Here is a 19,596-nt window from a genome sequence, read left to right on the forward strand (position 1 = left end):
TACTGCCTACATTCTTGGCTGTGCTTGGCAGAACAGGGCCTGTGGCACTGAGCAGTGTGGGGTCAGCATCTGGGCAAGGGGGTGAGTGAGCACAATGATTTCCATTTTTGCTCTTTTGTCTGTTTTAAACATGAGTTGGCAGTGCTTGCAGAGCCTGTTTCTTTCTGCTGCTTGTGTTTACATGTGTTTCTTGCTGTTAGAGGAGGGCTGGGGAAGGAGTCCCTTCTTCCCTCACCCTGACAAATGATTTGTCAGCAGTTGGTGTTGGTCGCCAGGGCCGGGACTTGCAGGCTGAGCACTGAGAGAGAGGGGTTGTTTGACAAAGATTGGGACATTCTGGGGAGACTTTGTGCTGCTGACAGCAGCATGTCAAACTCTGTGGTGCTCCTAGTGAGAGTGTACACCTTGAAGTCAGGGCGAGTGTCCCTCCCCTCTTGGTGTCTGCCCCTTCCCCGGGTGTGGGGGTACCCAAACCACCTGAAACCAGTGTCATTCAGTGCCTTTGCTGGGAGTGGAGGAATGAGGATTGCAGCTAGCTAACACCAAAAGTGTGAGACCCTGTGGGACATGTAGCTCCCACCCATAAAGTGCCACCACAACTGGCCAGGGAGGTTTGCAGGGCTGGGGAGCCCTGGCTGGGCTGTGGGACAATCTCCCTGTGTGATGGCCAGGGCTCAGCTGCCAGTACAGCCCCCCTGATTCCCCAGCACAGGGTGGGCAACGGGGGACCCCACTGCCCTCCCCACACCCAGCGTGCCCCTGTGCCCTGCCACCAGCACAGTGCCCTCGTGTGTGGCTGTGGTCATGTCTGGACTCTGTGCTGGGAGCCATGTCCCTGTGCCCACTCCCTGGCTCTGCCAGTAACTGCATTTCCTCTTGCTCCACACAGCCCAGTGGGAAGCTGTGTGTTTATTACGGCTGGCTTAGAATATTGTGAACTTGTTCATTAAATAAGAGGGCTATTAATTTTATTGATCTGTTTATGGAGACCAGATGTTCGTAAAGATGTTCATTCATTATTTATTTGCTTATTCTGTGGATAAGCAATCATGCCCACACAGGGTTCTTGGCTGGGAGTCCTGCTGGTGGACCCATGGATTCTGGTCCCCCCTGGCAGCCCTTAGGCAGAGGCCCCAGTTTCCCTGGAGGTGGAGGGACAGCCCATGGAATCCTCATCCAGAGAGAAGGTTGGGTTTAAGAGAAGCTGACAACTTCCCTAGCACCATTCCTATGGAGGTCCCCTGGCTGGCCCTGCCCTCTGTGGCCAAGCACTCACAGCAGGGCAGACATTAAATCCCAGCAAGCTTAAGAAAGGAAAGAACTGCTTTTGAAAAAAAAACTGAACTAAGTTCTGCTTGTGGAGCAACCAGATCCAGTGCCCCAAAATGTGCTGCACCTGATGGAGCAGAGCCAGCGCTGGGTTCCTGCTGTTCCATTTGATTAAGGACCTGTAGCTAATGTTAGGTAAATGAGTGTCTGAGGAACAGCTCCCTGACCGCACAGTCCGTGCCCTGCAGCTGCTAATTAAGGGCTGCTGTTTGAATTCAGGACAGGGACCGGGGAGGGGGCCGGCAGCTCCCTCCAGGGCTGGATCAGGTACCGAGGTTCCTGTGCACTGGGGGACCATTCCACAGTGCCCCCGCTGTCCCACACCTCAGAGGGACCCCGAGGGCTTGGGGCTCCTCTGGTCACCCCTCAAAGGCCCGGCGCTGGCAGCGCCTGAGCCAGGAGCCCTGGGACACCGCGGAGCCGCGAGAGGCACAACAGCACCCACTGCACACGGACACGTTTGGGACAACTTTACTTCTGACACCGCAGGCTTTCCTTACAGAACCGAAAAGGAGCATTTTCTTAAAAAATGGTTCATTTACTCTTGCTATTTTACCACTTCATTAAAAAAAAAGTTACTCCTGAAAGCCATCCCGTGGAATAAATCCATAAGCCAGTGCACTTTGTTCTTCCCTCGGAATGGCTCCTCTGAAGGTGGCACACGGGGGCCGCTGCCTCCCCACAGCTGCTGGTTTTCCACGAGGTCCGTGAGCTCTGTGGGCGTGGAGCAGTTCCTTTCCCTGGCCGGGACGTGCCACGATCCTCACGGTGCCCGCAGAGAGGCTGGCCCGGGGACACCTGGCCCTCGGGGACTCGTGTCCCATCCCTGAAGGCTGTGGGTGCCCCTCGGGAGGGATGGCAACAGGGTCACCCTCGAGGAGACACTGCTGAAGTGATGGTGTTGAATTTTGTAATTGACTTCATTTGCTTCTTGCTGCAGGAGCAGTTTTCAGGTTTACAGAAATACAGTCAATCTGGTTTTATTGAACAGCTGCTCAAGTAAAGAGGGACCTGACCAGTCTGTAGAGTAGAAAGAGGCAGCCTCGCCATGCAAAGAGAAAGAATTACTGGTTTTATTATTATTATCATTGTTATTATAATGTAGGACTGCAAACAGCCTGTCTCTGACACAGTCAGGGGCTAACAGCAATATACAGTTGAATTCTTTTTTTAGGTCATAAATTAGCAACTTATACATTATCTTTAAAAAAATTGAATAAATAAATAAATTAATTAAAAAAGAGAGAAAGAGAGAGAAAGAGAGAGAGAGAGACAGTCAGTCACGACATGCAAGAGCTCACAACAGAACGAGAAAAATGACCAAAGCAAAGCCCAGAACTGCAGCAGAGCCCAGGGTTGGTTTGGTTTGCGATCAATGCAGGTCGGAAGCATCGTTTATAAAGGTATTTCATATACCAAAGAAGGCACCACAGTATCTACAAAGCCAAATCCTCAGGCGGGTTCTGGGGGCTGGGGGGGCGACCTGGCTGGAGCAGACACAGCTGGAGGTGCAGCACATACCCCCCTCCCCTTAAGTTTGTCCTTTGCAAAACTGAACTTTTTCCATTTTACGTTTGGTTTTGCTGTCTCTGTTGGTAAAACACAAAATAATTGTAATAAAAAGACAAATGTGGAAAATGGCAAAGGGAGGCAACATTCCAATCTTCGACACAACAGGTGGAATATTTCTGGGGTCAGGTTTAAAGCAATTGGAGTGGCACCATTGCCACCAGAGCTGGCCAGAGCCCGCGGTGTGTTAGTTACCCCACCAATCCCTTCCCCAGGTGACAGCCCCCTCCACATCACCTCCTCGGCCATCGGCAGAGCGCCTCTGCCACCCCAGCACTGCCTGAGGACACGCCTGGGGACACGGGACAGCCAGGCCTGACATCCTCACACTGCCCTGTGACAAGTCTCAGCTCTCCCTGTGTAAATCTGGTGTCTGGGGGCTGCCCCCAGTGGCCCCTGGGCCGGGGTGCCCCAGTGCTCCTCTGCACAACCGCCATCTGCAGAGCAGGAACTGAACAAAGAACAGGAAGGAAAGGAACACAAAGAAAGAAAGAAAGAAAAGGAACAAGTCGAAACCTTGTGTTTACTGGTATCAGTACATGAGACTCCTAAAGAACACCTGGTCCTCCTAGTTAACCTTGTCCTGGAATATGTACAGGTTGTTCGTGGCTGCCACGGCGATGATGTTCTCGGAGGGGTGCCAGGCCGTGTGCAGGATCTTTTTGCTAAAGTCCAGACTGTCCACGCTGATCTCGTCTTTCCTGCGCTTGCCCCCCACGCAGACCTTGCGGGGTTTGAGGATGGCACGGGGTTTGCTGTTCTCCCGCGACGCCTCCAGCGTCACGTCGCGCTTGGTGTTGCGGTCGAACATGCGGAAGAAGTTGTTGTAGGAGCCGGTCATGATGACACTGCGACAGGGAGGGATAGAGGATTTTCACACCCTTTCAGAGGCAAACTGCTGGTGGCCAGAGGCAGACTGAACATTCAGAGGCATAATGAGGTTTGGGTAAGCACTGGAATTTGTCTCAGGCCCAGTCGTACCTTGTCAGCTCACTCTGACGGCTCAGACAAAAACCATGACAGCCCTGCCAGGGGCTCACACGCCTCCTGCCACCCAGCCCGGTGTAAGTTACACTGGGATACTCATCATTCCCTGATTCTGGCAATCTGGAGCTAGACCCATCACCACCTTCCTCCAGCTGTGGGTGACCGAGAGGCAGAGCTGATTCTGCCCAGGAGAGAGCAGGACCCTCAGACACCCCCACTCGTGCACAGGCTGAGGGGGTCCCTGCTGCCCCTTTCCAGACCCCACACCCGGCCAAAGGCCATGGAGGGGGCTGCCTACGGGACCCCCCAACCACGGGGAGCATCCCTGGGCTGAATGCAGCCACAGCACCACACACTCACTCACCTGTCAGACCCGTTCCAGACGCACTCAAACTTGTCAAAGATGCAGTCGTTCTCGTAGAGTGAGCACAGCTTGCTCCGCAGGTAGTCGTGGACCTGCCAGTGGGAGGGACAGGGTGAGGCCCCCACACTGACCAGCACAGCCCAGGGACTGGCAGACTCACCTGGCTGGTGCAGCCAGCCCAGCCCCACGCTCACACAGCCAGGCTGGCAGTGGTGGGCACTGCCTGGCATCCTGTGCCCTCCCACAGCCACCATTCTTCCCTAAGCACCTCCAGACACACCCTGCACAGGGCTTGGGCACCACCAGGCAGTGCCAGGGGACATCCCCGGGCAAAGGGTGACAGTGACAGGGCTCCTGCTCTGCACAAGGCCTCCCACCTGGCTCTCCCAGCTGCCAGCACCTGAGTTTTCTCTGCTCGCCCACCCCTGCCTGGGGACATGGTGACAACTCACCATGCCACTTGAGGCCACATTTAACAACTCTGCTTTCCACCATCTACAGGCATAAAGCTCCCACACAACAGGTTTGTACCCACTGGCCCAACATGTGGCTCAGGAAGGGACTCTGTGGGTGCCCCATTGCTGCTGTGGCTGTGCCACACTCACCTGGTAGGTCTCAATGGGCCGGTTCTCCATGTTCAAGTCCCACACCTTGACAGTGAGGTAGTCCCGGGTCATGATGTACCTTCCACTGTGGCTGAATTTGACATCAGAGATTGAGGAGATGATCTCAGAAAAAAATGACCGGTTACTTGGGTCTTCGGGCTCTTCAAAAACTGTGCAAGAGGAAAGAAAAAGCCCCAGCATTAACTAAGGTGGGAGCTTTTTTCCATAAAAAAAGTGACAGCAAAAAGAAAAAACAAAGATCTCAGGCAGGCAGAAAGCAGCTGAACCCAGGAGATGTCCCTGTTGCTCACAGCAGGTCAGTCGTGAGGCCCTGGTGTCCCTGCCACTGGGTGCCTCTGGGAACGGGCAGTAGGGCCATGGCCACCTGCTCTGCTGTGGGACCCGTGGACCCTCCTCAGCGCCTGCACTGGCGGCAGCAGGGGCTCTGCTGGCACAGGGGTCCCAGCACACTGGCAGTGCCATGAGCAGGCTCCCAGCACACACACACACAGAGGAGATGCCAGGATGGGGGCTCAGCACACAGCTGCTGCTGCCCCGTCCCTGGGAGGGGCTGTGAACCAAAGCCAGTGGCCGGGCAGGAGCTTGGGGCAGCTATTTTTGCTTTGGGCTGAAGGCTTTTGTGTGGCTTTGCTCCTGCTGCAGAAGCAGATCTGGGCTGCTGAGCTCACGGAGAAGATTTCTGAGCACTAAATCTCTCTTACACAACAAACCTACTTTCTGTGGCACCGAGCGGGCGCTGCCCTGCCTGCAGCAGCTCCGTGTGCCCGCTCCCACCCCGGGCAGCCGCGGAGCCCTGGGATGCCCTTCAGGTGAGGGTGGGGCCGTGGGGACGGCACCCGGGGAGAGCGGACAAGGTGTGGGGCAGCCCCAGGCCCAGGGGAGCGCTCCCTGCCGTGACAAGGTGTGGGGCAGGCACCACCATCGCAGCCCCGTGCCCCAGGGCAGGGCACACTCACACTTGGCGTGGCGGTCGCAGAGCGCGGCCGTGCGCATGTCGCACAGGCGGATGGTGCCCTTGCTGCTGCTGTACACGAAGGTGTTGCAGTGGTGCGGGTGGAACTCGGCTGCTGTGATCACCTCGGTCAGCTCCTCCATGTTGGCTGGCTTAATGTCCACGATGTCTGGCAGGGCCGGTCAAGGAGCCCACACAGTGCAGTGCAGCGCAGCCCAGCCTAAGCCAGCACAGCCCAGTCTAACCCAGCCCAGCCCGGCACAGCCCATCCCATCCCATCCCATCCCATCCCAGCCCAGCCCATCCCATCCCATCCCATCCCATCCCATCCCAGCCCATCCCGGCACGGCCCAGCCCAGCCCAGCCCAGCCCAGCCCAGCCCAGCCCAGCCTAACCCAGCCCATCCCATCCCATCCCAGCCCAGCCCAGCCCAGCCCAGCCCATCCCAGCCCAGCCCAGCCCAGCCCAGCCCAGCCCAGCCCCAGCCCAGCCCAGCCCAGCCCAGCCCAGCCCAGCCCGGCACAGCCCAGCCCAGCCCAGCACAACCCAACCCAGCCCAGCACAGCCTCCTGCTGATGTCTCAGGGCACCGAGGCTGCCCCTCAGCCCAAGCAAACCGTGGGTTCTGGGCAGGCATCACCTTCACGGCAAAAGCACAGCTGGGGGACCAGCCCACTCCAGCAGGGGAAAGCCAAGATCCAGCATGTCTCCTGCTGAGCTGGGAGCCCCAGCTCTGGCACCACGGCTGGAAGACCCTCTGTGGGGCGTGAGACCTGATCTGCCTTCCCCAGGCCTCAGTAAATGTCTTTTAGTGCAGTGTTGTGGCATGGTGAGTAACCATACTGAAAACAGCAATGGCAGTAGAGCCCAGGGCACAAAAATCTACAGAAAAGCCCTGTCTAAGTCCCTCAGGCCATGTGAACTCCCTGAGGTGTGACACAGATTCAGTACTCCTCACCCTGATCCCTGCAAATAAGCAGGCACCACAGCCCTGCTCTCCTGCAGCCACTCAGAGCTCCCACAGCCACACGCCTGTGACTGCTGAAATCCTCTCCATCTGCCTAAATCATGCCCCAGGGATTTCTCAGCAGGAAACACCATATAAACACCACCAATGATTCGTGCCCTGTTTATTATTTCCGATGTGCCTGTTACAAGTGACTGTCACAACCTCATTTGCAGAGTGGTGACTGGCAGCCTGTCACCCGCTGCAGGGAGTGACAGGGACTGCACGGCTCGTGCTCCATCTTCCCCAAGGCATCTGTCTCCTCCATCGCCTGCAGACCCCCCTCTGCCTGCCCACCAGACCCTGCAGGCAAATTCAGAAATGTGTCACCCACACCTCGGGTGACAGCAGCGGCGGTGGCAATGCCAGCTGAGCCCTGTGCCGTGCAGGGAGCAGCTCCTGTGAGTGCGGGATGCCTCATCTGGACACAGCCTGACGCAGGCAGAGAGGAGAGGCAGTGCCCTGAGAGTGACACAGGGGCCTGGGGACCCTCAGTGCCCCGCAGTGAGATGCACAGCAGGCAGCACTGTTTCCTGCTCCTGAGCCCCTGCCAGCCCCGCAGAGGGTGAGGCTCCTGCAGTGAGGCACCACAACCGGCTGTGGGGCTGAGAGCTGCTGCACTGCCTGCCCTGTCCCCAGCCCCACAGCTGTGGGCACAGCCTGGCTGCTTCCCCTGGGGCTGCACCTCACTGGCTCCCAGGGCCGTCCCCAGAGCCACACGCACCAAAGGATACTAAAACTTTGATTAGTGATTTCAAAGTTCCACAGGTTTATCCTGAGGTCGTCCGCAGACATGTAGGTCTCGTAGTCGCTGTTGACGGAGATGGAGTTGATGTGGTAGGTGTGAGCGTTGGCAAACACCCTGCGGGGGGTGGCCTCCACCATCAGGTCCATGGGCCGAAGCACGGGCACCTGCAGGGTGAGGAGCAGAGTGTCAGCACCCAGGGACAGTGTCCAGCCAGCACCTGGCAGGGGGATGCCCGCACAGAGCTCTGGCTGCCTGTGCCTCCCCCCACCCACTCCCAACAGGCTCTCCAGGGACACCTAACGCCTGCAGCACTGGGGACCCTGGCTCGGGACAGTCAAGGGGGGCAGCTGCCAGCCAGGCCTCAGCCATGGTGCAGACACCAACAAATGGGACAATGTGACAGCAACTGGAACTGGTTCTTGTGGGGTTTTGAAGCCCAGGCCAAGTCAGCTTCTGCCCAACCCACCCAGATCAATCAGCAGTGCCACAACACTGAACAGCAGAGACCTCCTTGTGCATCCCTGCTCCAGCCCCAGAGCCCACCTCAGGGCAGGCTCTGGTGTCACACACACCCATTATTAAATGGTAATTCAGTGTAACAAAGCACATCAAGTACACAGAAAGACTATGTCAAAGAAAATAAAACACTAATAAATTCAATTACTTTCTGTTTCCAGAAAGGGGACAATGCCAGTCACTTTTCATTTAAAACAAATTAAATCTTAATTTTGATTCCTGCTTTCAGCAGGTACCTCCTGCAGAAGACATCCCAGTCACTGTGAGCACATGACACTCGATTCCTCTCCCTGTGTCTGCTGAAGGCTTCCACTGTCCTGAGTTAATGAGACACTAACCCTTTCCTGAGCTTTGAAACTCATTTTCTTGATGGTTGGAGTGGAGAGAGCTGGCATGTGCTGGCCCCTTCCTACCACTGCTACTGAGCATCCTCCTGCCACCTGCAGTGCTGAGAGAAGGGCCACGGCACAGGGGACGTGGCGTCAGTATTGCCCCTGTCCCCATCAGACAGACAGTGGTCTGCCATGTCACCAAACCCTCCCTGCAGAACAGCTCTGCATGGCCAAGCTCTCCGTGTCAGGGACACTGCCCTGATGGACGTGGCCTGTGGAACGCAGGGATTCAGCATTTCCCAGGAATGCCTCATCCTCTGCCCAGAGGTGCCACATGCAGCAGCATTAGTAAATCACAGGTCAATATCCCAGGGAAAGGATCAAGGGCTCAGCTCCTGGGATGGCACAGTCACAAACCTCCCAAAGCCCATGGCCCACGTGGACCAGGTTTGAGCTGCCCCTTCCTGGGGATCAGGTGGGGACATGGAACTTCCATACAGCCCTGCAGCAGGATGAGACACAACCACCTGCACCCGAGGTGAAAGCATTGCTGGGAATCCTCACAGGACACACCAGAGGCCAGAAACTCCCAAAGGGTGTGATTGGGACAGGGCAGACTGCACTAGGACCACCCACACATTTCTGTGCAGTGGAGAGGAAAACTTTGCTGCCAGTTACCTCCATGGAACCCCTCTGGGCACAATGGGCTGCACTGGACTTACACTGAAATCCCAAGCTGAGCCAGAGCAGCAGCCATAAAAAATCCCAATAAATAATCCAGAGCAGCGGGCAGCTGTGCAGCCCTGCTCCCCCAGCCCACCCCCTGCTCCACCAGCATGGCCAGAGCTCAGCGTGCTCCACAGGATTTGCTCCAGTGGGATTAGTCAAGCTGGAGCTCGGATTGACCCCAGCCTTGAGTCTCCGAGAAGGAAACTGTAATCCAGTCCCTGGCAAATCAGGGAGTAGAGCAAGTGCTCAGGCACAAATCCAGTGAGTTTTCCACCTGCCCCAGCTGAGCTCCTCCAGCAGCTGAGCTCCTCATACTCCCCAGCATTTGTTTCCTACCTACAGAAGTTACATTCGGTGACTGCCCAATGCCACCTCAAGCTTTGCATTTTGCAGACAAAATGAGCATCAAACACTACTTTAATGGCAGACTGACGACTTCATGCTGCTGAGAATTTTGTCACATTCAACCTGCCCTGTGACATGCAGAAGGGACCTTCCTGCTGGAGGACAAAGCTTCTGCCTCACTGCTTGTCCACGTAGCTGATGGAGATGCTGCTTCCATCTCTTGTCCCTGCCTTGTCACAGAAACGCTCTGCAGAAGTGTACAAGGAAAAGAGGCAAATCTCTTTGCAGAGGCAGAAAGGCAGCAGCAGCACAGCATACCTCCCCCAGGGCATCTCCCATCACAGCCACTCTGGGATTGCTGCCAGGGGAACCACAGCAGTGGGGCACAGCCTCCCTGGGAAACTGCACACAGGGTCCAAGAAATCTGAGTGCTTTGGCAAAAGGGGAGGCACAAACCAGGATTCATGATGGAATTTGCTGGAATTGAGGGAGTGAAGTGGCAGCTCTAAAGAGAGGGCTCTGTGACAACTGCCAACACGAGGACACAGGCACACCATGCCCTGTCCCCTGCACTCCCAGCAGCAGCACAGCCTGCAGCAGTGCCCACAGCTCCCAGTGCCTGCCAGCCCTGGGGGCACCTGGGTATCACCCCAAACTGCCCAGCTGTGAAGGACCAGAGCCAACACATCCTCTCTTTGGAAAGGTTTAAGCCCAGGATAATTGTGTTAATTATCTCCTCCTGCATCCCAGGCACAGGTACAGCCGCTGGTACTCGCAGCACACTGAGGCAGTTACACAAGGTCAAAGGCTTGCAGCTGCGTGACTGGGGTGATTCAAATCAGCAGAGCTCTTCTAATGACAGCAAACACCTCACTACACAGCCCGAGCAGAGTTAAATATTCCTTTTGCACTACGTGGGTTAGAAATTCCTCAGAGGATGATGCTCATCAAGTGCATTTAAACCATTAAGCCAATGGGTGAGAAATTATGGCAGCACGGTGAATTAAAAACCCTTTTTCATTTGTCTGTGGTTGAAAATTAAACCATGGATGGATGTGGCTTTAATTCAAAGCACACCCATCACAGGACAATTGCACATCAGATTTACACAAAGCTGCAGCAAAACGGTTATAGCTATGTAAATACCTGTCTAAGTCAAATCACCAAAACATTAGATCAAATAGGACTGGTGGAAGGCGCCTCAATGCTCTGTCCTCAGGGACCACAGGCACGGCGCAGCAGACACCAATAAGCATCACACCGAGCTCTAACACGTATTTGACCTGCCGGTGGCCCGTGCCTCTGCTGGCTGCTGGCCAGGAGCAGGAACGGCAGCGCCCAGCCCCGGGCAGTGACAGGCACCGAAGAGCAGCTCCTCCATCCTCCCAGCCCTGAGCTGCGGCCAGGAGGGCACGGGCTGAGAGTAAAACAAACTGAAACTTTCCAGGCAGCGGGTGGGCTCCGACCCTGTTCAGTTCTCTGATATTTCAGTATGACTTTCCACACGGGAGAAAGAAATCCCAGGGCCTCCCCGGTGTGTTTGAGCAGAGAAGGAAGCACCACCTGGGATAACACTCCTAACACTGCTGCCTTTCCAAACCCTGCCTCCCAACCTGCCGAGGGCTGACAGCCACAGCTCCGACAGCCAGGCACTGAGCAAACCTCTCCAACAGGCTGTCAGGTATCAGCCTGTCAGGCTGGAAATGCTGCCTGAAACATAACAGCAGATACACATCTACATGAAATAAATGCTCTCTTTCTCGGTAAAGAAAAATGCTGCCAGTCACCAGGAGCAACCCTATACAGAGACAAGAATGAACTGCCTGCCCAGAGTTTTCAATGGCTTCACACACAATGGAACTGGGACCCACAAAGTGAGGCAAGCAGAGTCATAATAACAATTTTATATGTATAAATACAAAACCCACAAGTACTCAAAATGCAAACTCTGACAGGGTGTTAATAAATGACAAGCTGGTATGATTAATGTCATGACCAGGAGGAAAACTCATTTGGAGGAAGTACTTCTGCTCCTATAGCAGCAGCTACATTTGGGAATGGTCCAGGCTGGGGAGCTTCTGCCCTGCCTCCTGACTGGGATGTGCCCACCCATGGCAGCACAGCCCACTGTGGCACTGGGGTACCAGACATGGGACACAACGCTGGCAGCACCTCTGCCAGCATCAGCACAGCCCAGGCACCCCGGCAGCTCCCTCAGGCACTCCCATGGCCGTGCCCCAGCCACAGCACCTGCCTTTGGTCCTTTGGTGCAAGGACACCTTTCAGCACCAACAGACAGCGGCAGGATGGCAGCGCATCACCCCAGCACACGGGACAGCAGCAGCAATTCCCACCCCAGACCCTGCCGGGAGCAGCTCCTCAGGGGGCCCCACACTCACCCGCAGCACGGTGATCATGGAGGGGTCTCGGAGACGGCCATCCTCATCCTTGAGGTTGTATCCCTCCGGCCTCTTGTCCCGCTCGCTGACCTTCCACAGCTTCACAGTCTTATCTGGGGGGGAGAGAGGACAGCATCGTGTGGCTGCTCCCCGAGCCACCCACTGATGGACACGCCAAGGCCACAGAGCTGCAAAATCCTCCCGTGTCTCCCATGCCAGGTGCTGGAAGCCGTGGTAGATGTTCCCGTGCCCACAGCAAGCTGCTGGTGCAGAGCAGCAAAGAGCGCAGGGCACTGGGCACATCCCTGAGACACGACGGGGGGCTGCAGCTCCCCAGAGCCATGCTGACACTCCCCATGCAGAACCGTGCAGAGCCCAGCACACACCAGGACTAAAGGGCTAAAGGCTGTCTCCTCCCAGAGTCCCACCCCCTGAGCCACAGAGCCCCCGCAGAAGGAACACCGGGAACACGTGGGCTTTTTGTGAATAATGGTGGGTTTTCACTCTCTTATGGCAGGGACTCCACACATAGTTTATCATCACTTCCACCAGGTTTCATACAAAACCCCATCATCCATCTTCATTTTCTCTCCTACACAGCAACTCCAAAGCAGTGCCAATTAATTTTGTTTTTATTAACATGCTCTGGTTTGGGGGGGTTCACTATAAAATGTTAGTGTAATAGTAAGAACAAAATGAAACAAAAGTATAACACAGGAGTATTTCCAAACTAATTGTTTTGATAACCTGCCTGCATATGGAACACCACCCTAATGGAAGGGTAATATCCCTGTTAATCAAAAAACTATTTAAAAACTCAATTAACAGAACATTATGCTGTATAATTAATCTTCATTGCATTTCAATGATTCTCCCCCAAACGAGTTTAATAAGTCTTTGAATTTTATTACAATGATCAATAGAGTCAATTCTACAACACAAAGTAAGTTGGTTATGGAAGATAATTAGACCCCTCCTTTTCTCCTGAAGTAATTAAGTCACATCCATCTTAAGGTCCCATTCATCCCAAGTAATATTCCTAGGTCCTCATGATATTTATCAGAACATAACATGGAACTGCTGAGCTGGACACAACTGCAAATTGAAATAAAACATCTGCAGTTTGTCTTTAAAAAAAAAATAAAATTCCCAGGATCCAGAGATTAAAAAATGTCAGTTGTTGGCAGGTCAGAAGCCTCCCTCTCTCCCCTAAAGGGTGGGGCTGCCATGAAATACAGCTGGTGCACAGGGATTGAGCTCTGCCAGACACCTTCCCCCAGGACAGCAGTGTTACCCTGCAGGGAGGGGTTTAAGGAACCTTTCCCCAAAGCACAGGGGAGCCTCTGCCTGTGCTGGAGACCGGCCTGGGCCACCACGTACCATTGGTGGAGAGCAGGAAATAGGCGGCGTTCTGCTGTGGCAGCCATCGGATCTTATTGATCTTCTCCTCAATCTCCAGGCTCTTCAGGTAATCGAACTCCGGCTCATGGCTCTGGAAGGTGCTGTAGACATTGTACTCTCCCCTGCGGTGGGGCTGGTTCTTGCTCTGCACAGGGACAGGGACAGGGAGCAGCTGACCCAGGGCTGGGGACAGTGGGGACACTGAGCACGGGGCTGGATGCCCGGGCACGGCTCTGGGACACCACAGCTGCTGTGTGCTCTGCGGGAATGGGGTGGAAACAGAGAGGGAATGGAGAGGGAATGGAGCAGGAACAGATCTCACCCCACCGTCTGTCCCTGCTGAACGGCTGGGACCGAGTGCCAGCTGCTGCCAGCTGCTGAGCCCAGGCACAGAAGAGCTGCTGGCAGCAGCTCCACGTACAGGGTGGGCAGCCTTGGTTTGGGTGGGTGGGTGAGTGAAGCCCCACATCTCCCCTTGAGCAGGAGCTGAGTGGATATATTCAGAGTGATGCTGGAGGCTTAAAGTTCAAGAAAAGCAGTAGAATAATGAAATGAGAGGAAAAGGAGAAATGAAATACTGATGGAAAGGCTGATGAAGTATCTATACACGTGACGGTTAACCACTGAGTTCTCTTCAGCATATGTAGAAATAATTTTAAAGCTTTTACTTTGAGAAAACTTTAAAACCATCATTGGACCATGACACATCTCATGCCCAGGTCTGATGCATTCCTTCCAGCACAGCTGAGAACAGGCCCTGCCAGCTCAGGCCAGAGCAGAAAACTGGGACAGCTTTGGAATGGTGGGGACTGTCCCAGGCAGCAGGAGCTGGCACAGCTCCCCCAGCCAGGCTGGCCAGGTGCCCACCAGTGCAGGGCCGAGGGCTCAACACACACTTCTCTGGCAGCCACAACCTCCAGCTCCCAACAAAGCATTTGCAAAACACTTCCTGGGCAAAGTTTTGGAAGGGAAACGTAATTGTTGCATCCATCTACACTTTCCAGAATTTTGGTGGCATGAGGGGTTCTTGAGGTGGTGTCATCTCCAGGATGGGCACTGGTCACACACTCAGATGTGCTGCCTGGTCCCAGCTGGAGCAGAAGAACGCAGGCAATGCGATGTTTGGGAGGTGTGTGGCAGGAGGAAATCTGGCCCTGCTGATGCTAATAGCTGCTTTTCAGCTCATAGTATGCCAGGAGAGCTCTGGGCTTAGGAGTGACACGGGCGGATTAGGGAACAGCAGGACGCTTCAGTTAAAAGGATAAAATGCATTTTGCATTCACTGGCACTTACCTCCTGCTCACGCTGAAATATTACAACCCGGCCCCCTTTGTCCCCTGTTGCCAGTAACTCCCCAGTGTGGTTGAACTCAACTGTGGAGATGATGTCAGCTGGTAAAGAGAAGACAAAGACAATTTAAGTAACTGCAGCCTAACTTCCACAGGCATCCAGAAAGCACCATACAGCTCCATGCCTTGTGGGTGCTCTGTGCCCTGTGGCATCTCCAGAAATCCCTGGATTTCCATCGTCTCTAACACTGAACGGGCTCAGCATTGCAGAGCTGTGCTGGCATCAGCCCAGACCTGCCTGGTGCTCCTGCCCCCTGCCCTGGCCTGTGCCCCAGCACTGGTTCCAGTGGGATTTCCAGTTCCTGTGCTAAATGCAGCCTGAGGACCACTGTCAGCAGCAGGGGCACAGGGCTGGGCAGTACAGTATGGCACAGCATGGCACAGCACGGCACAGCATGGCACAGCATGGCACAGCACACTCTCCTCGTGCCTTGGGGAGCTCCCAAGGGTGTCACTTGGGGTGACATGATCAATTCCTGTGACCTGGGGAGGGCTTGGTGCCAATGGTGCCCCCAGCATCTCATCTCAGCACCTGGCTGACGGGCAGATCTTGTTCCCTCCTGGCTCTTGTGCCACCCTCTGCCACCCTCTGTTTGGAGGTTTGCCTTCACCCTCAGAGGAGAGGGCACAGACACCTTTGTGCTCTCTCTCTGAGCTCCCCAGGTAGAACAGCTCAGGTGACCACATCTACATTGCTGCTTTCCTCTGCCCATTGCTGAATCTACCATCGCCTACCAAGGAAAACTAAAGTGATGCCTTTCAGCCCTCCATCGGCCAAAAAGCCACTGCACTCACACCACTCCCCCAGAAACCAAGGTGCCATCTCCAGGGTTCTGGGCTCAGTGGCAGGAGAAGCCAGGGGACACAGAGACCTGTAACTGCAAACGCTTTAATCTGCAGTGTTTACCCTTGAGGCAACGCAGGCAGGAGCTGCTAATGATTGGATTTATTTGGCCTATTTTTAGAAGAATGTCAGAGGTTAATTCCACGGCAATTAGTGCCCAACTGGTGCTCATCCACTGCCTGGGGAGCCACACTCCACCAGCACAAAGCTGGGGAACTGGAAGAATGAGTGCAGCCTTGGACCCTCAGCACTGGGTGCAGGATGGATTCTGCAATGAACAGCACTTGGCTGTCACAGCTGCCGGCTCGCTCCTGGGTTTGCATTCCCTGCCCTTCTCGCTCTGCAGCACCAGCCCTGGCAGGGTTACAGTCCTGCAGAACCAGAACCCAATCTGCAGTTTCATGGAATTGGGTCTAACACAGATGAGAACAAACACATCCCTGGGAAGCCAACCCAAAGCAGTCTCCCGTTCCCACAGGTAACTGCAACCACAGTAACTGCTGCTGACAGGAGCCAGAGCAAAGTCACACACCTTCAAGCACCGAAATTCTGTGTTTGGCACCAAGCCTGGCTCAGCAGCTCCAGCCCAACCCTGGCTCACACAGAGGTTCTCTGTCCTGCAGCAGGTGACCCCCACCCTGGAGAGCATTGGTGAGGTGTCAGGGCTGAGCCTGGTGTCACCAAGGTGTCCCATGGATGGCACTGGGAACAGCCTGGGAACGGCTCCGGTAGCAGCCAGGGCACTCAGTGGCTGTGGCTGGGCAGGGCTAACGTGCACCTCATAATGAGACATGCTGCTTCCTTCTAAAATTACTCAGTTGAAAATGTACCTGTTTTGCTCTATTTAATCCTCTCCATTACCAGCTGCTAGTTTTAGGTCATTCCCTTTTCAATGAATTAAAAATAACTTAGTGTGCTGCAGTGAGGCATTTTTCAGATATGATCTAATGCACCAGCCTGTGAGCAGGGCTGTGGTCTGATACACCAGGCCCAGGCACCACAGACACCCCTGAGCCACCCCAGCCCAGCACCCATTTACACTGCACCCACACAGAAAGGGGTTTCAGGTCCACAGCTCCTCCCAGACCTGCTGTGTACTCATGCCCATCCTCAGGATTTCAGACAAGGATACCAACAGAGCCTGGCCAACAACACTTTCCATATGTTAAAAAAATACTCTAAATATTAAAAAAAAAAAACCCTCTCCTGAGTAGAAATATCCAACCCAAGCCCAAATCCAGTTGACAGAAGTATCATTCCCCCAGCACCCATGGTCTGGGCTCCTTTCCCTGGTGTGTCTGGGCAGTACCAGCAGCCTGGCACAGGACTTCCCGAGGGCAGATGGGGGAGTCCCACGGAGGTGACAGCTCAGGAGCACAGAGTGGCACCAGCTCCTTTCCAAGGGTGTCTCTGAACAAACCAGAGGTCAGTCACGGCTGCTGCACACCCCATCTGCTGCCCTCGAGAGGCTGGTTACTAATGAAAATGCACATGGATTCGTGTTGAGGTGATCAATAATTTATGCCCCTTTCTCCGAAGGTTCCTTCAGCAGTTTTGTGACAACAGAAAGGAAAAAATCCTTGCCTCTTTTTTGCTTTTTCATTTCCTTCATCACCTCCTACACACTCAGTGCCCCAATGAGGGAATTTAAAGCAAACAGTTTCCATGGAGACCCAGCCCGCCGTCCTCCCTCCCCTCCCATCCTCCCTTCCCTCAGCATCTCTGTGCCTTCACGCTCTCATGCTAAAAATATCCAAGATGGGATTTGATTTCCGCCGTAGCGATACAGTTTTATCAGAAAAATGGGAAAATTTACAACACCCCCCTCCCCCTCTCCCAGCGTGGAGGAAGGCATGCTCTCTGCCAGGAACAGGGAATGAATCTCTTATTAAAAAGAAAGAAGATAAACTAGGGAAGGCGCAGTCGGTGCTGAGACCCGGATCCCTGGAGCAGCCTGATCTGCAGCAGGGAGCTGCCCACACAGCCACCCCTCTGCTTCTGCCCACCAGGGCAGGGCTGGGCGTCACTTCCCTGCTCCTGGAGCCGCCCAGGCACATCATCCCTGCTCCTAGAGCATCCCAAGCATCTTGTCCTGGTTCCCAGAGCATTCCAGGCACATCATCCCTGCTCCTAGAGCACCCCAAGCATCTTGTCCTGGTTCCCAGAGCATTCCAGGCACATCATCCCTGCTCCTGGCACATCCATCTGCTCCAGCCTCAGCAGCAGCTCCGTGCAGAGGGGCCCTGGTTCTGCCTGTCCTGGTGGGAGGCCACAGGGCAGCACACGTGCCCCCAGCTGTGCCAGGAGCACGAGGGACACAGGATGGCACCCCTGGCCCAGCCCGGGAGGCCACAGCAGTACAGCCACTCCATGGTGGCAGGGACATCCCTGGACTCAAACCCTCTGGGCAGAAGGTGCCCCCAGCCCCCCCAGGGGATCTGCCTGCTTTCCCAGAGGAACATGCCTCCTTTGGGGTAAGAGGCAAGAGACAGGTCTGTGTCCACACACAATCATGGAATCATTTAGGCTGGAAAAGCCCCAAAATCAACTCCAACCATTCCCCCAGCACCGTCAAGGTCACCACTAACCCATGTCCCCAGGTGCCACATCTACAGCCCTGTTACACCTCTCTACGGATGGTGGGCCCACAGCTGCAGCCTGTGCCAGGGCTGCTCAGTCCTTTCAGGGAAGGAGTTTTCCAATATCTAACCTAAACTTCCCTTGGTGAACTGAGGCCGTTCCCTCTCCTCCTGTCCCTGTTCCCTGGAGCAGAGCCTGATCCTCGGCTGTCCCCTCCTGTCAGGGACCTGTGCAGAGCCACAAGGTGCCCCCTGAGCCTCCTTTTCTCCAGGCTGAGCCCCCCTAATTGCTCCTCATCAGACTCGTGCTCCAGACCCTTCCACAGCTCCCCACACCCCGGCACTGTGCTGGTGACACCATGAAGCCAACTCCTTCCCCAGACAGAACTCTGTGTTCCTGGGGCAGCCCCTGCCCTTGGCTGGCTGCTGTGCCCTGCCTGCCCAGCTCTGCCCACCGGGGCTGGGGACAGCAGGGCTCTCAGGGCTCAGGGCCACGGCTCTGGACACTCTGCTCTCTCCACTGTGCATAAATCACTCCGTGGACAGCACCACACACAAAGCCCCCAGCTGCAGATGATAATAAATTGGGAAGCACCATAAATAACAGCAAACCAGCCTGCCAAAGGAAGGATTTAGATCGTTCAAATCCCAGGCTGAGAGTTGCCAAATCGAGTTTAATACTGATAAGTGTGGGATAATAACTCACCACAACCACATCCCTCATCCCCCCTTAGACCCCCCAGGAGAGTGATGGGTTTGCCAAGGAGACAGAGAAGTGGCCCCTGACTGGGAGCACCACCAAGGCACAGCACAACAGCCACCCCCTGGCTGCTGCCTGCCGTGAGGGAGAAACCAATGGGGACACCAATGGGCCCTGTTAGATGAGAACAAAACCTACAGCTGAAACCGCTCAGGTGGATGAAGAAAGCACAAAGAGGTAATGAAAAATTAAGAGGCATATGGAGGGAAAGTCTGGTAATGGGAGAGCCAGAGCACAAGTCCACCCATAGATCCCCCGTGGAGGTGTCAGTGCATCCCACCTTCTCTGCATCTCACCAATCCCACAGCAGGAGACGGACCCTGAGCTCAGAAAGTGGTTTTGAGAAGGACACAAACCTTAGAATTACAACTGAATAATGCAGCACAGCCCTCAGTCTCTCAAGGAGGACTCCCAGGTGTGACCCTCAGTGACAGGCTCAGGAAATGGTGACACTACATTTCAATGTTTAAAAGAGACCTCCTTGGTCTCCCTTTCTGTCTGCCTCTCTTAAAACAAATGAAAAAAGAGCTAGCAAAGTGTTCACTCTGAAAGGCACTGTCAGTGATGAGGAATTCACGTCCATGGCAGAGCTTCACATGCAGTTTGATGGGAGCTGTGGACCTACCAATGCTCAGGCCTGGACACTGCACAGCACCCTGGAGGAACCCGGCCCTTCTGTGCCCTCTGCCAGGTCAGATTTAACCCAGCACAGCCGGCAGCTGCAGCAGGGCTGGAGCCCCAGCCCCGACCCCAACAGCCAGA

The 19,596-nt window shown here is 54.9% G+C and overlaps 1 protein-coding gene across 2 annotated transcripts in view; it reads right to left on the reverse strand.

Moving 5' to 3' along the window:
• Window positions 1-1,784: 1,784 nt before the first annotated feature.
• The window catches only part of PPP2R2B (protein phosphatase 2 regulatory subunit Bbeta), a 58,564-nt gene continuing 40,752 nt past the window's right edge, over window positions 1,785-19,596 (reverse strand). For both annotated transcript variants that reach the window (XM_066329461.1, XM_066329462.1), the window contains 8 exons: window positions 14,596-14,693; window positions 13,282-13,447; window positions 11,902-12,014; window positions 7,567-7,744; window positions 5,832-5,996; window positions 4,855-5,024; window positions 4,250-4,341; window positions 1,785-3,746 (listed from right to left, as the gene is read on the reverse strand). In XM_066329461.1, coding sequence (XP_066185558.1) covers window positions 3,467-3,746; window positions 4,250-4,341; window positions 4,855-5,024; window positions 5,832-5,996; window positions 7,567-7,744; window positions 11,902-12,014; window positions 13,282-13,447; window positions 14,596-14,693 — 1,262 coding nt within the window. In that variant the 3' untranslated portion in view covers window positions 1,785-3,466. The remainder of the gene's footprint in view (window positions 3,747-4,249; window positions 4,342-4,854; window positions 5,025-5,831; window positions 5,997-7,566; window positions 7,745-11,901; window positions 12,015-13,281; window positions 13,448-14,595; window positions 14,694-19,596) is intronic.

This window comes from Sylvia atricapilla, chromosome 14, assembly GCF_009819655.1.
Source record: "Sylvia atricapilla isolate bSylAtr1 chromosome 14, bSylAtr1.pri, whole genome shotgun sequence".
Lineage (NCBI taxonomy): Eukaryota > Metazoa > Chordata > Aves > Passeriformes > Sylviidae > Sylvia > Sylvia atricapilla.